Raw genomic sequence first — 13,749 nt, 5'->3', positions numbered from 1 at the left:
TAAAGTTACAGCAGCTATTTCCGAGCGGACTGTACCTACATAGGCTACATAATTCGTGAGGTGACAAGCAAAACTCACTAACTACTAAAAAATAATTAACCTCTTGTCTGTGTATGATAGGATCCGTACGTGGGAATTGATCAAATTTGGCAGACCGCATACGAGAGGTTAAACAAAAAACAACCTTATTTTAGTAGTAATATGGTTAATTATGGCTATGAACTTGTAGTGGAAATTGGAAATCCTGTTATTCACGAGGACGCGGACCTTGGTTCGTATTGTCATGCCATTAAAGGTTAGATTTGTCAAATTCGCGCGTCATCGTGAATGACACGATTTATAAAGGAAAAACAAACGCACACAACTGATCTATCATAAAAGCATTTATTTAAATCATTTGTAGTTCATTTCCTGTATTGTATACGTGTTTTACCGGTTGGTATAGCTGCCTAGTGTGGTAGTGAACACACAATTCATTTGCATTAGTTGGATGCAGTAAAAGATCCGAGACACATTACAATATAACCTTATATAAAAACAAAACTCATGTAATGACAAAAATCCTTGGGGATGGATCCTTCAGTTCAGCCATACTCAACCTTTTTTAGGGTTCCGTACCAAAAAGGTACAAAAGTAACCCTTATGGTGCGACTCTGTCCGTCAGTCTGTCTGTCACATAGCTAAATATCGCAAACTACTTAAGCTATCGATTGAAAATTTGGCATAGTTTAAATGAGCAGCGCTAACCCAGACACATTGAAAAAGTCATTTTTTAGGGTTCCGTAGCCAAATGGCAAAAAAACGGAACCGTTATAGATTCGTCATGTCCGTCTGTCTGTCCGTTTATGTCACAGCCACTTTTTTCCGAAACTATAAGAGCTATACTGTTCAAACTTGGTAAGTAGATGTATTCTATGAACCACATTAAGATTTTCACACAAAAGAACTGAAACTCAAAAAATCTTTTTTCATCAAACCCTGTGTGGGGTATCTATGGATAGGTCTTCAAAAATGATATTGAGGTTTCTAATATCATTTTTTTTTCTAATCTGAATAGTTTGCGCGAGTTAAAACGAACTCTCACTTGACCGATTTTTTTATGACTGTATTTCGTGAAGAACTTGCCCTTGCAGCCCCGGGGCGCTAAATGAACGGTGGCATGTTATGGTGCTATGTATACCAGGATCGCAAGGCGGGCGCAGGTTGAGTATGGCTACCAAAGAGCATATAATCACTATGTTTTAATGGCTACAAAACAAAACTACAGCCAGCCTGACCAGTAATATATGATCACGCGCCATATTGCGGAATTTCATCGGAACTACATTTTTCATACTAAACTGAACTGTCACCCTATACATGAAAAGAACAGCGCCCTCTTGACAATGATCATATATTTCTGGACGGGCTTTAACTCAGTTCGATTTTGATTTTCAAGTCTTGGTAGCCTCGAGAAGTTATCTCATGGTGACACATTAAAAACTTTTAAATAATCCTTTATGAACTGCCATAATTTTTTTACTATAGGTACTTAGAGAAGTTAGAGAAATAATCTCTTTTTGGAAAAACTTAACATAACATTCCCTCATGCACATCCCATGGTTATATTCTAACAGATAGATATGTAGGCATAGGCAGCTATGGCACAGAACATATAATAGGTAGGTACCGATTGCAGCAAAAAAATATTATAAAAGTAGAACAGAATCGATTTTCAACACTATATAGGCTATGTGCACGAGTCTCGCCTTCTGGCGCCCATAAATCACATTAAATTTTCAGTTAATCAAAAACAAATAGAATGGAATTGTAGCCCACATTTTTGCCATGAAGGGCGTTTTCATCGTTTTTAGTTGCTCCTCTTCTTTTCACTCTCTCAGGCTGTAGGTAAATTAGATTAGTTTTATAAAGAACTTGCTCGAGAAATTCTGCAATTAATTGTGCATTTAATGCTGTAATTGCTATATCTAATGAATATATAACCGACCATTCGTAAACCTTACTGAATTGAGATAAGGTCTACTTTTGACTGGTAGTGATTTCACCGTGTTAGCTTGTATGCAGCCGTTGTGTCCTACTTTATGTTCTGTGCCGGCGATCTTCGTGCTACGTCGTTCGTACACAATATGAATAAATAATAATGACTATAAAATAATATAATTTAGACGAACATAAAAACAATTTACTATGCACATGATATTTTGCTATAATAGTAGGTATATTTTGTTTCATTGACCAAAAAGACGAGTGTCTGCTTTTATGCCTTTTATACACAACACGTAAAGAAAAGTCGATGAAGAAATTTATTTGGAATTGTAACACAGGCGGCACCAATCTACAAGGTTTTCCCAAAAAATCCAAATATATTCATTTAAAGACAAGTCACATTTCCCGAACGTCCAATTTAATTTGAATCGTAAATCAGTAATGCTCAAGTTGGATGCAATTAATAAATTCCTCATACATCGTAAATTTACACCCCGTATATGTCTGTAACGAGTTGGTACCTAAAATTCAACCCTTAAGTAGTTTTAAAAGCCGTTGATGAAAGAGAATTCCGCTTCAATTTTACCAACTCGTTACTGACTATACAGGTGTAAATTTAGGATGTATAAGGAATTTAATAATAGTGTTTTAATTATTCCAGGAAATGCCGTAAAGACCAGTGTTTAATAACTCATGTGTAGGTATAAAAACTGACACAAATCCAACATGGTCAAACATACTGAAGTTTACACATCAAGATGTCCCTGTTTGAGTTTATTCGCCATAAACGCTTACAGTATCCACTAATATGGATAAGGTGTGTCTACACAGAATGAGCTGCCTAATAAATAATTAGAAAATAGATAGATATTCGGAAACTTCGACATAAAGTTCTCTATCGCACTTGCGTTATCCGAATGACAGACAATTCTCGTATGTTCGTGGTAGCCCCCTTGAAGACGCGCTTCGTCCGAGTCATCATGCCCCTGCGTGCGTTTCCCTTGGGCGAGGCATGTCTTCACAGACCAAGCTGTTGTGCGCTGCAATTTCCTACCGAGGCAGCTCGTTCTGTGTTGACCCAACCTAACTATTGAGCGTCTAGCTACTTACTACGACGAGCCCCATAATAATTTAATTACGCCAGAATCGCCACAACGGTTTGTAGTCGTAGGTCAAAATAAATTGGTTCTGTTTTTTTTTTATGGAGGATAGGCAGACGTTTGACCACGATCTCACCAGACTTAGATTACTTTAGCTGTCCAATCTTAAAAGTAAAACAATAATTTTTAAAATTATGACATTCCTACCTTCTGCAATTTCAACATTTTATAATATTGAAAACTATTAATATTGATCTACGGCACTAACAGTTGCAAAGAATCAATTGATCAGGTTATAACGGATCGAATCTCTGAACAGATCGGTTATACTTAAATAACATTCAAATTATTAGCTCAATAACAACTGGCATTCGAAATCATGCCTTGCGTGAACTCCTTCGAGATGATGCAAGCATGCATAATTTCTATTGTAAAGATGCACTAGAGGTTTCAAAAAGGGACCTCTTAAAACACTTAGGAAAGATCACCGATATGTCCATTGTAAAAACGTGGTTCAGAATTAAATACATATCGTAATTTGTATCGTTTTATTAAATTGCACGATCTATATGATCAAATGGAATTATCCGACTTGTACCTCCGCACGGTTATAGGTACGCCGAACATTCTCGTATATATTTTCATTTAATCACATAAATTACATTAAGGGCAATTTCACACATAACGAACTGCCTTGCGCGGCAATATCTTCGTGGCCCATCTGTGTTGAACCCGTCTTTATCTTGTTATTATTAAGTGGCGATTTTAGAGTATTCTAAGTATATTGCTTCAGTCTAGAATAGGTATATTCCCTCTTAGTTTATCGTGCAAATCCTTGGAAACAACTGTTACTTTTATTTCGCTCTTACGTGAGAAATATATTGCCAGAGACTGGGCACGAAACTAAACAGATTTCAACTCGATAAAATAAATCCTAATGCCCTTAATACATACCATAGAGAAATAAGAAGTAACAGAGTGCTCACTCCAAACATCAGTTTTGGTACCAATATGCTTATTATTTTCGCAGGCGAGATCTAGCATCGAGTAGTAGAACTCTCAGTACTGCTACTCGACAATAGATATCGCGGCAAACAAAAAGTCTAATGCTCAACGATTTTCCGCGAATTTTATAACCAGCGTAACCGGAACTCTATTTTCAACTCCTACGCTTACTCTGGTAAGCGTAGGAGTTAAAAATAGAGTAGGAGAAATAATATTAGCCGAAAATAGTTGAGCATTACACTTTTTGTTTGCCGCGATATCTATTGTCCAGTAGCAGTACTGAGAGTTCCGCAACTCGATGCTAAATGTCGACTGCGAAAATAATAAGCATTTTGTTACCAAAACTGATGTATGGAGTGAGCACTCTATTACTTCTTATTTCTTTATGTACATACTAGATTTTTCAAACCTTGATCATATCATATGCAATGAATCCTGTTACACAACGAACGTATACTCATAGCGGGGTACAAGTCAAACAATGTAGCAATGCAATACGATTACCTACAATAAAATAATTCCACTATCCTACTTACTCTAATAGCTGAAACTTAATAATAAAACAAAACTTCAACAAGTCTGACATTACAATTCGATTAGTCTCACAGACAAGTCAACATTTATATGTAATAAAAAATAAAATAAATATTATCCCTCAAGTATAACTAAGAGTGTGGGATAGGCAATCTTGGATTGCATTACAACCTAATATACACCTATATTTACAAGGGTGAGCTGAGAAGGAATTATATTAACTTATCGATTTACAATTTACATTCTTCTATACAATTTAAATCTCATTTCTATTGCTATCTAGAACTTTCATTCTTAGCCCAGCCGATGCCATATGCCACGATAACGTGAGCTCTATGGGGTAAGACATCAATAGTATATTCACTAAGGGCCGGTGCAGACGGACTGCAACTCGACTGCAGCTTATATGGGAACTGCATGCCGACTGCATTCCAACTGCAACGTTGACGTGCAGTTCCCATACAAGTTGCAGTCGAGTTGCAGTCCGTCTGTACCGGCCCTAACATCGACTGGGCCATAACCTATCTACCCTAGCTGGAGCTTTGTTGTGAAATTGACATTCATTCTTCATATTCTAAGTTTCTAACACATCAGGTTTATAAATATTGCACTTTTTGTGTTAAGGCGTTCGGACTAATGTGAAAATAACTTATAGTAGTAGATAAGACCATTCAATTCTGTATGCAGATTTATTAAATATTCTAGTTACAAAACTTCATTACCTTGATACACAATATTACGCTCTCACATTGACGCCGATGACATATATGGCAAGACGTGCACATTTATTTTAACTATTATGAGGTAAACAATAATGATAAGTATAAGATAAGGTTTTGTTATGTCCATTTATCATCAATTCATCACGTACGAAAGGGTCCAATGGTTGTTCTCCCTGGGTCAGAGTCAATTGGTTAAGGATGGTTGCAACCTGTTCATAGTTCAAATTAATTATAAGTTACAATTTATATCTAACATAACAAAGCTCCAGTGCACACTTTACCTTCAACAAACACTCTAAAATGGAATAATAATCAGAGAACAGTCTGCGTGTTACGCCGCCCAAGGCCCGCCAATGGCTCGTCCGGAAAATGCCTCCATTGTATTTTACAGATTTAGCTACCTTTACAACTTTATACAAAGGTACTTTAAGATTAACATTACTCTGACAGGTCAATAAATAGGTCTTACTGAAGAACTTTTACTATTGGACCAACCCTGAAATGGCCATCAATATTGGCTTTTCCTTAGAAAACATCTACAGTAGGCGCTCGGTTATCTGGCACCTGGATTTTTCTCCCTGTGCCGGAATATTGGGACTGTCGAATTATTGGATTTATTTGGGAAATAAAAGCTTTAATAGAAAATAAATTCTACATATCAAATGCAACCGCGTTGTAATTCGGCGTTATGTTGTATAAAGTGCCGGAGTGTGCGTGAATTAGGTACCAGATTACTGGGCATGCGGGATTGGCGAGCCCCGGAATACCAAGTACCTATTGTATATTTTTTCGCAATTAAGAGTTGTTTAGGGTGACTCTACTTATTCATCTCTAAGAGTACTGACAGAAAAGAATTCTGTATAGTTTAAGTTTATTTAAAAATGTTACACAAAGGAATTATATTCCGATATTAAAATAATTCGTTGCTCAACAGTTCAAGTCAAGTGTATGAAATATTATCATATTATTATTTAATGCTATTTCATTCTAAATGCAACAATGTTTCTCTCAAGGAACCTATAGAGAAATGTCTACGGACAAGCTGAAGGATAATTATTTATTATACTTTAACTAACTAAGAGGAATGAAGAAATTCAAATTAAATTCACAATTCCGCTAGGGACTAAGGGCCTCATATTACAGTTGACATTAGAGATAGAAGAGTAATATTAAATAAATAGTTTCCTTTGTGTAAACAGTTTTAAAAGCGATCGGATGTTACTTTACAACAGAACTTTTATCATTGAGCCGTTTTAACGAAGTCACATCATTACGAGTCAAGTGACTGTTTCACTTCGTTCACTCTTTCATATTCGAGCGATGGAGGGCATGTAATAAAATTTCGACTTAGGCGGTAGATCCTCAGGATGTGAACGGCTCCGATAAAGCTTTTCTACAAAGCGACGAGAGGCAGATTTGAAAATTTCTATGGATAGACCGCATATTTCCACTTTCCAGCTCCCCTCACCTCGTCGGCGGACAAGAACCTCAAGGGTCGGGGTCGCCATCAATGAAGCAGGGCCTTGGCGGATCCTAGGCGCCTATTCTTAAAGGACTAGTCGACGAGGTCGATGCGCTCGAACCTGCGGTGCGCGCGCGCCTCTCCGTTGCTGGCGCGCGCCGGCCGCGCCCACGTGTTCACGCAGCCGTCCGCGCACGCCGTCACCAAATACTCCGCACGGAACTGCAGCGCCGTCAAGCGCTCGTGGGCGATCTTCTTACACACCAGCGGCTCCAGCACGGGGCACTCGTCAAAGCGCGGGCACGACGGCGTCCCTATAAGCTTCACGGGGTCGCAGGAGTCAGGCGCGCCGGCGGATTTCCCGCGCATTGCCACCGTGTTCGACGCTGACTTCTGCTCGGGTTTCGACGTCAGACTGAAGTTCCGCCGATGCTCCGAGCGTCGCTCGCCGAAAGAGAACCCGGCTAAACGCTGCGTTAAAGAATTCACCCCTATCGCCGTCTCTTCTTTAGCTTTACCCACGCTTATGTTCAAAGTAGACACGTTGTTGACCTTCGTCGTTTTGGATTTGGCACCGGACGGCTCGCCGGCGGCGTTGCTCAGCTCGGCGTGCTTATGGCCGACCTTGTTGGTCTTGGCGCACTTGGCGGGCGGCTTGCCGGGCACGCCGTTGGGCGACAGTGCGGGCGCGCCGGGCGACAGGTGCGCGGAGGCGCGCGCGCGCACGGGCGGCCGCAGCACGTCCTCCGTCAGGTCCCACAGGCACAGCTGCGTGTCCTGGGATACACTTCCTAACCTATAGCACTGAACGTCACTCTTCTGTCTCTCCTCCTCGGGCTCCTCGCTCTCCGGGTCGGTAAAGCTGACCACGTACGGGTCGAAGGCGACGACCGACACCCACGAGCGGTGGCCCTGCCCGCGCGCGACCACCCGCCTCTCGCTGAACGACCAAACTGTGACCAGGTCGTCCTCTCCTCCGACCACGACGTACTTGCCGTCGGGCGACCAGCATACGCATAAAAAACCTCCAAAGTATGACCTGGCTCTCCCGATCAGCTCCATAGTATCGTAGTGGAATACTCTGAGGAAACCGTCCTGGGAGACGACGGCGAGGTTCGTCCCGCATGGCGAGAACGCGAACTCGTTTATGCAGCTGCCCTCGGCGCCGATCACCCACCTGTACAATGGATTCCTCGTGGATTTAGTTCTACACGTGTGTATTGAATAACCGTCCCCCTGCTTAAAAAGTTGATAATGCGGCGCCGTAGTTCCACAAGTTAACTCCTCGTTGTAAACATACAGTTGCCCTGAGGCGTGGGCCGTTATGAACAGGTTACTAGAGCCGGGGACCCATTTGATACACGTCACCCGTGTTTTATCGATCAGTCTCTGGAATAGAATGCAAATAGTTCAATTAGCATTGAATGGGAGTAGATAATCTGTCATTTGCATAAAATGTACCGTAAGGAAAAGGCCACCCAGAGACACGCGTGGTCGGAAATTAATGAAGCTACAATTAACAGAGATAGCTGAGCAGGCGAGGGCTTCAAAATGATCTTAGCACGACTTTATTTATTACTAAAAAAAATTATATATTACTAAAAAAATTTAATATTACTAAAAAAAAAAAAAAAAAAATTATTGTTCAAGGAACTTTATTGAAAAGTGCAACACTTCGTTTGCGTAGCTCTTTCTGCTGATGATTGTACAAAAACATGAGAAAATGTCTTTCTAGTTTCCGAGAGGCTCAACCTCCAAAAATTATTTAATTACTATTTCAAACGGAGTTTTTAGGCAATTAACTAATTGCCTTTATCCTGTGCGTTTAAATGTGCATTATTAATTTAGTTGTGCAATTAATAAAGAAGAAACTCAAAACAAATCAAGATACATGAACAGAGATAAATGTTATTACTGAACACAATTGATTATTGAAGTGGATCAGATAAGATATTGAAACACTGATAATATTGAGACAAGCCACCAATGTGAATATTGGGATGACAAATATGCAAGATGGAAGTGAAGTATAGTCTGGCAAACACAACTTGTCAGTTAGTAAGAAACAGGAAAATTATACTCATCCCTTTCTTTTGGGTGCTAGTACTAGCACAAGTAACTGATGCCTTACACTTTGCTCAGAGCATGAAATGGAGATGGGCTGGTCATGTGGCAAGGCTCAATGACTAGAAATGGAGAGGAAAGGTGACCAAATGGAAGGGGCCTCTGGGCTCTAGAAAGAGAGGACATCCACTAGCCCGGTAAGGAATGGCAAAGCATAGCAAATGACAAAAACAGATGGAGACAGCTGGAGGAGGCTTTTACCCAGAAGGGGTCTACAGAAGAAAAATAAAATTAAAAGTTAAAAATATATATATCAAACTATAAAATTATTTGTGGAATAACGAAGCGAATAGTAATAATAAAAACTAGCATAAGACAAAGACAGTTTTAAGATTCACTCTGTCTATGTTTGAAATGAGACAGCCCTGGGCCAAACTATAATTAATATGGTAAATAATATTAATAGGACCGATATTTTCAATCGTATTTTACGTAATAATGTACATATGCCATGATCCTAAAAATCCATTGGAAAAATATCAAAAATACATGCTTGAAAGTAGATACAGATATCATATCAGTTTTGGAACTAATATCACAAAAACAACAACAGGGGTTCACATAGTTTTTAACAAGATAAATCAAGCTCATGTTATTTGCAGACACACTATATCTCTGAATTTGAATTATTTAGGCTTCACAGAACTAGCCACCTTGCGAGAACATTGCCACACTCAAACACAAAAGTATGAGCAGTAATGCAAGTCAAGTTTGGTCTTCACTTCACAGAACCTGCTTCGCAAGGCAATTTCCTCGCGAGGCAACTCTTCTGTGTGGAAACTCAATCACAAGTTAAGTGGGCCCTATAACAGATGAAGCCAATCTACTATCAAATCTATCTCATTTTGTACCTAAATTATATTTTGATTGGGCAGATTTGGTAGCAGGTTGGCCAATTGAACAGTCACAGCATATAGAGTAAATAATATAACCAAAATCTTACCTCTTCATTATACAATTTACTTAATTCCTTCTTGATAGGGTCTATGAGCTGTATCTGTCCAGTACTGAAGCCAATGACCAGCGCCACACTGTCCGGAGCCATCGTAACTGTGTTGAAGTCGTGGCAAGTGGGGTTTGTGCCTTTGTACATCTTCTTGTCCACCGGTTTTGTTAGGTCAGCTGCCTGAAATGCCAATTGGTGGGTGTAACATTTGTTACTTAGTAATATTAATTTTAGTATCTAATTATCATTTTATTAGCAAATACATATGTGGTTGTACTGCCTTGGGCAAGGGTAGTCTATACATATATAGGTGGCTTGCAAGGCACCTTGTTCTGTGTCTGCCTAAAATGCACAGAATCATCAAACTTAGTGAAGGGATAGTTGTTGCATAGATTTAAGAGCATGGAAGATATATTGTGTCTTGGTAATAAAAAGATAAAGAAAATAAAATAAAATGTGCTGTGCAAGCCTAGTAAGGCTTGATATCAAGGGAACCGAGAAGATAAAATTAAGCTGGGTCTTTTAACATAACCTAAAATGTTAAACCTAGTTTAATGCATTAATTTTAAGTATTAGTATTTTTCTGTTTAGCTTTGAGACACTAAAACAGTCCTAACTAAAAAAAAGTATTAAAAGTATTAGTTGCTGTTCCCTAACCAACATGAAGTGAGGTTAAAAAAACATTAATAGATTTATGAGCAATCTATACAAATTGCCCATAATTCTTATCTCAAATTGAAAATTGTGAATTAACTAATGTAAATTCACTGTACCTCTACAAGCATATTACTGTAGAAACAAATTATAACATCATAATTCTAAAAAGATACAAAATCTTGTCATATCTGATATGTAGCTGCATCTTATACTCATGGACAAACGTAATACTATTTTTGAGAGAAAATAAACAAAATTGGCAAAAGTATGAACGGAGTTGTAGAAACAATCACATATTATAAACTTTACAACAATAGTGAATTTCCAATATGAGAAGACACAAATTCTAACAAGAAATTCACAGCTAACACTCAAAAAGGTAAACACTTTGTATGGGAGCTAGTCTATTTGCTCGGAACACATAAACACCCACTCACCTTCTTAACTCCCCTGTACACATATACATAGAGCTCCTTGCCGTGATTGAAGCATATTCTGTCGTCCGAGGGCGGCCCATCCGAGCCTGGTGCGGCACCCGGGCCCGGCGGCAGCGACACCAGCGACACGCGCACGTGAGAGGAGCCCGATCCGCTCGTGTACCCGACCCGGTTGGGCCGCGAGTACTCCGACAGCGTCATCAGGCGGTACGTGCCCTCCCGCGTCACGAACTGCGTCTTCACGTCATCCTTCCCGCCGGAGTCCGACTGCACGGCCATATTATCATAGTAATATCCTGTTATTATTCATAAACTCCACCAGAAGCCCCGATTAAAAGTGACAGCTCGGCCGACGGATGTACGGGAACGCACGGCAGCAACGCATGCTGCCGCATGCACCGATGACAACTATACTCATTTGACTACGTCTAATTGTGAATTAAATTGTTTATTTATAAGTATAAAACGTAGAATTCAATATTTCTCTTGCATTCAACATAAAAAGTCAGCTGCGGTGTTTCCACACTACTAAAGAAGAATTACCGGGAGAATTCCGATAATATCACGCTAAATTGACATATAGATTATCCACAGTTTTTTAAACCTTAAAGATTTATCGAAAATTCAAAGTATACGAAAAGCTTTAATTTAAATTTGCTGTTAGAAGTGCATTAAAGAAAGCTTTTACAAATAAACGTTTTTCTTTTCACTTATCCCAACAAGTAAAATATTTCAATCAAGTTGTGAAAATTATCATACATCTGGCAATAACGATCATGTGTCAAACGTGACGGTTCATAAGTTTTGTTTATGGTTTAACTTTTTTCAAGTGCATTTATAAGGGCTATAGCTTCCTTTTTAGAAAGCAGAGAGCACATATCAATTGTAATAAAATCTAAGAAATAAAAACATCATTGTTTAAATACAGTTTTATTATTTTAAACATTAATACTTAAAGTAAAATTAATTTATGCTTCTGGGGCTTTTGGAAGTTCAATAGCAGCATCTTCAGCTTTTACCCCAATATCTTTGTCTGCTTGGACTGATGTCTTGCTTGATTCAGGCTCTTCTTTACCTTCCAAAAACTTGTCCCATTTGTCAACTCTTTTACTCAAATCAGCATCAGTTTCTGCAATCCTATATTTAGTTCTTCCATCCCATATTTCAGCTGTGATTTGCCTTTTACCAAACCACCTCCCATTAACTAAAGCAACAACAGCATCTGCATGTTCTGGCTCTTTCATAGTGATCTGTGCCACTCCTTCTGGATGCCGGTCATAGATGACCACTTTACGGACCTCACCACACTTAGCTGCCTCCTCTCGTAAGTCCTGCTGATAGTCCAATATCAATTGAACATCCTTATCAAAGTCAGAAGGATGAAAGAGGTTTTTAATGATAACAATTCGCTCATGCTTAGATCTCTCTCCAACAAACTTTTCAGGCCGCCAGTCAAATAGTTTCTGCTGCATTTTCTTTAGTTTTTCCAGCTCTTTCTTCTTCTTCTTTTTAGGTTTTAATGCTGGGTTGTACTCTCCTTTAAGTTGGAAGTGTGCTCTTTCTACTTTTACTGTATTTCCTTTGAAATCACTTCCATCAAGTAACTTAAGTGCTAAATCAACGGATTCTATCTTTATGTAAGTACATAGTGCATCACCCTTAAAGCAATTCTGTTCTTTATCCATGTAAAGTTTCACCTTCATTTTTTGGGAATGTGGATCTCGCTCAACAAGGCCACATTTTTGCATAAAATTTACAAATTCCTCTTCAGTTAGGTCTAAAGGAAGATTTGAGACATACACCTTTGTGTTAGTCTCATCTGTAGCATCAAACCACTGAGGATCATTTTTTCTTTTAGCACTACTATTTTGTTCTTTTGGTGACTTTTCTTTTTCCTTCTTATTACTTTCCTCATCCTCTTTGGAGGTATTATCAATGAAACCATAGGACATTTGGTAGTGGGCTAGAAAGTCCTCATCAACCTTAGGTAACCATGCTTTCTTTTCTTCATCCCAAAAAGACTTGGAGCCATCTGCATCAGTATAAATGTGTGTATCATTTTCATAACTGTAAACCCTGCCTGGTACTTCAGAGCCTGGTTTTGGAGTCCAAGAATTAGTTTTTTGGTCCCATGTGTACTTTACTTGTGTGGTGGGGTCAGTGTAAATGGCCTCTTCCCCTTCGTAAGTTATGTATGGGGCATAGTCACCCCAGGTTGAGTTTTCACTTGATTCAGATTTAGCATCCTCTTTAAGTTCTTTTTTATCTTTATCTTCATGTTCGGCATCTGGATTTCCAGTTAACTCAACTTTTAACTTACTTTCAGTATCCTTAATACCAGATGAAGGTAAAACATCTTGATTGTTCGTTGTGGAAGGCTCATTTCCAGAATGTAATAAGTTTTCGCCTTTGTCTTTTGAATCCTTTTCTTCTAAATCACTCACAGTAGGGTGAAGTTCCTGATGATGCTGATCTTCAGCCTGTTTCTTTGCCAGTTCTTCTTCTTCGGTTAATTTCTGAACCGTTTCAGTAGAGAGTTTGATAACAAACCCTGACTTTGCACTCTTTGACATTGTTGAATCTTTCTCATCGGTGATTTCTTTAACGTGCGTATTCTTAACTTAAGTCTACGCAATAATACACAAATAAATGCTTATTATGTGACGATACGAAATAACAAAATCGTACATAACATAAATAGGTTATGTATTTGACGGATCTGACCATATCTGACAACTTAATAGACTTAATAGTAAACTAAACAGATAAGAAAATA

At 38.9% G+C, this 13,749-nt stretch overlaps 2 protein-coding genes across 2 annotated transcripts; both read right to left on the bottom strand.

The window, feature by feature from the left end:
* Positions 1 to 372: 372 nt before the first annotated feature.
* LOC133528220 (WD repeat-containing protein 20) lies at positions 373 to 11,828 on the bottom strand. The gene is made up of 3 exons (XM_061865499.1): positions 10,974 to 11,828; positions 9,877 to 10,059; positions 373 to 8,198 (listed from the first exon to the last, which is right to left on the bottom strand). Exons 1-3 carry the CDS (start codon positions 11,250 to 11,252, stop codon positions 6,903 to 6,905), a joined length of 1,758 nt encoding a protein of 585 aa, XP_061721483.1. The 5' UTR covers positions 11,253 to 11,828; the 3' UTR covers positions 373 to 6,902.
* A 59-nt stretch (positions 11,829 to 11,887) lies between these two features.
* LOC133528218 (HIV Tat-specific factor 1 homolog) lies at positions 11,888 to 13,724 on the bottom strand. Its single transcript, XM_061865495.1, has one exon. The coding sequence runs from the start codon at positions 13,544 to 13,546 to the stop codon at positions 11,942 to 11,944; it is 1,605 nt and encodes a 534-aa protein (XP_061721479.1). The 5' UTR covers positions 13,547 to 13,724; the 3' UTR covers positions 11,888 to 11,941.
* Between the last annotated feature and the right edge of the window lie 25 nt (positions 13,725 to 13,749).

The sequence above is a fragment of the Cydia pomonella genome, chromosome 19, assembly GCF_033807575.1.
Source record: "Cydia pomonella isolate Wapato2018A chromosome 19, ilCydPomo1, whole genome shotgun sequence".
Classification (NCBI taxonomy): Eukaryota; Metazoa; Arthropoda; class Insecta; order Lepidoptera; family Tortricidae; genus Cydia; species Cydia pomonella.
Note: the sequence above shows the minus strand (reverse complement) of the source record. Positions and strands in the feature narration are given on the sequence as shown.

Excerpts from the sequence above, each read along its gene's own strand:
- LOC133528218 (XM_061865495.1), bottom strand. The coding sequence starts at position 13,546 with ATGTCAAAGAGTGCAAAGTCAGGGTTTGTTATCAAACTCTCTACTGAA.
- LOC133528220 (XM_061865499.1), bottom strand. The coding sequence starts at position 11,252 with ATGGCCGTGCAGTCGGACTCCGGCGGGAAGGATGACGTGAAGACGCAG. Across the intron at positions 10,060-10,973 it reads TGTACAGGGGAGTTAAGAAG|GCAGCTGACCTAACAAAACC; the intron begins GTGAGTGGGTGT and ends TTGGCATTTCAG. Across the intron at positions 8,199-9,876 it reads GTAAATTGTATAATGAAGAG|AGACTGATCGATAAAACACG; the intron begins GTAAGATTTTGG and ends ATTCTATTCCAG.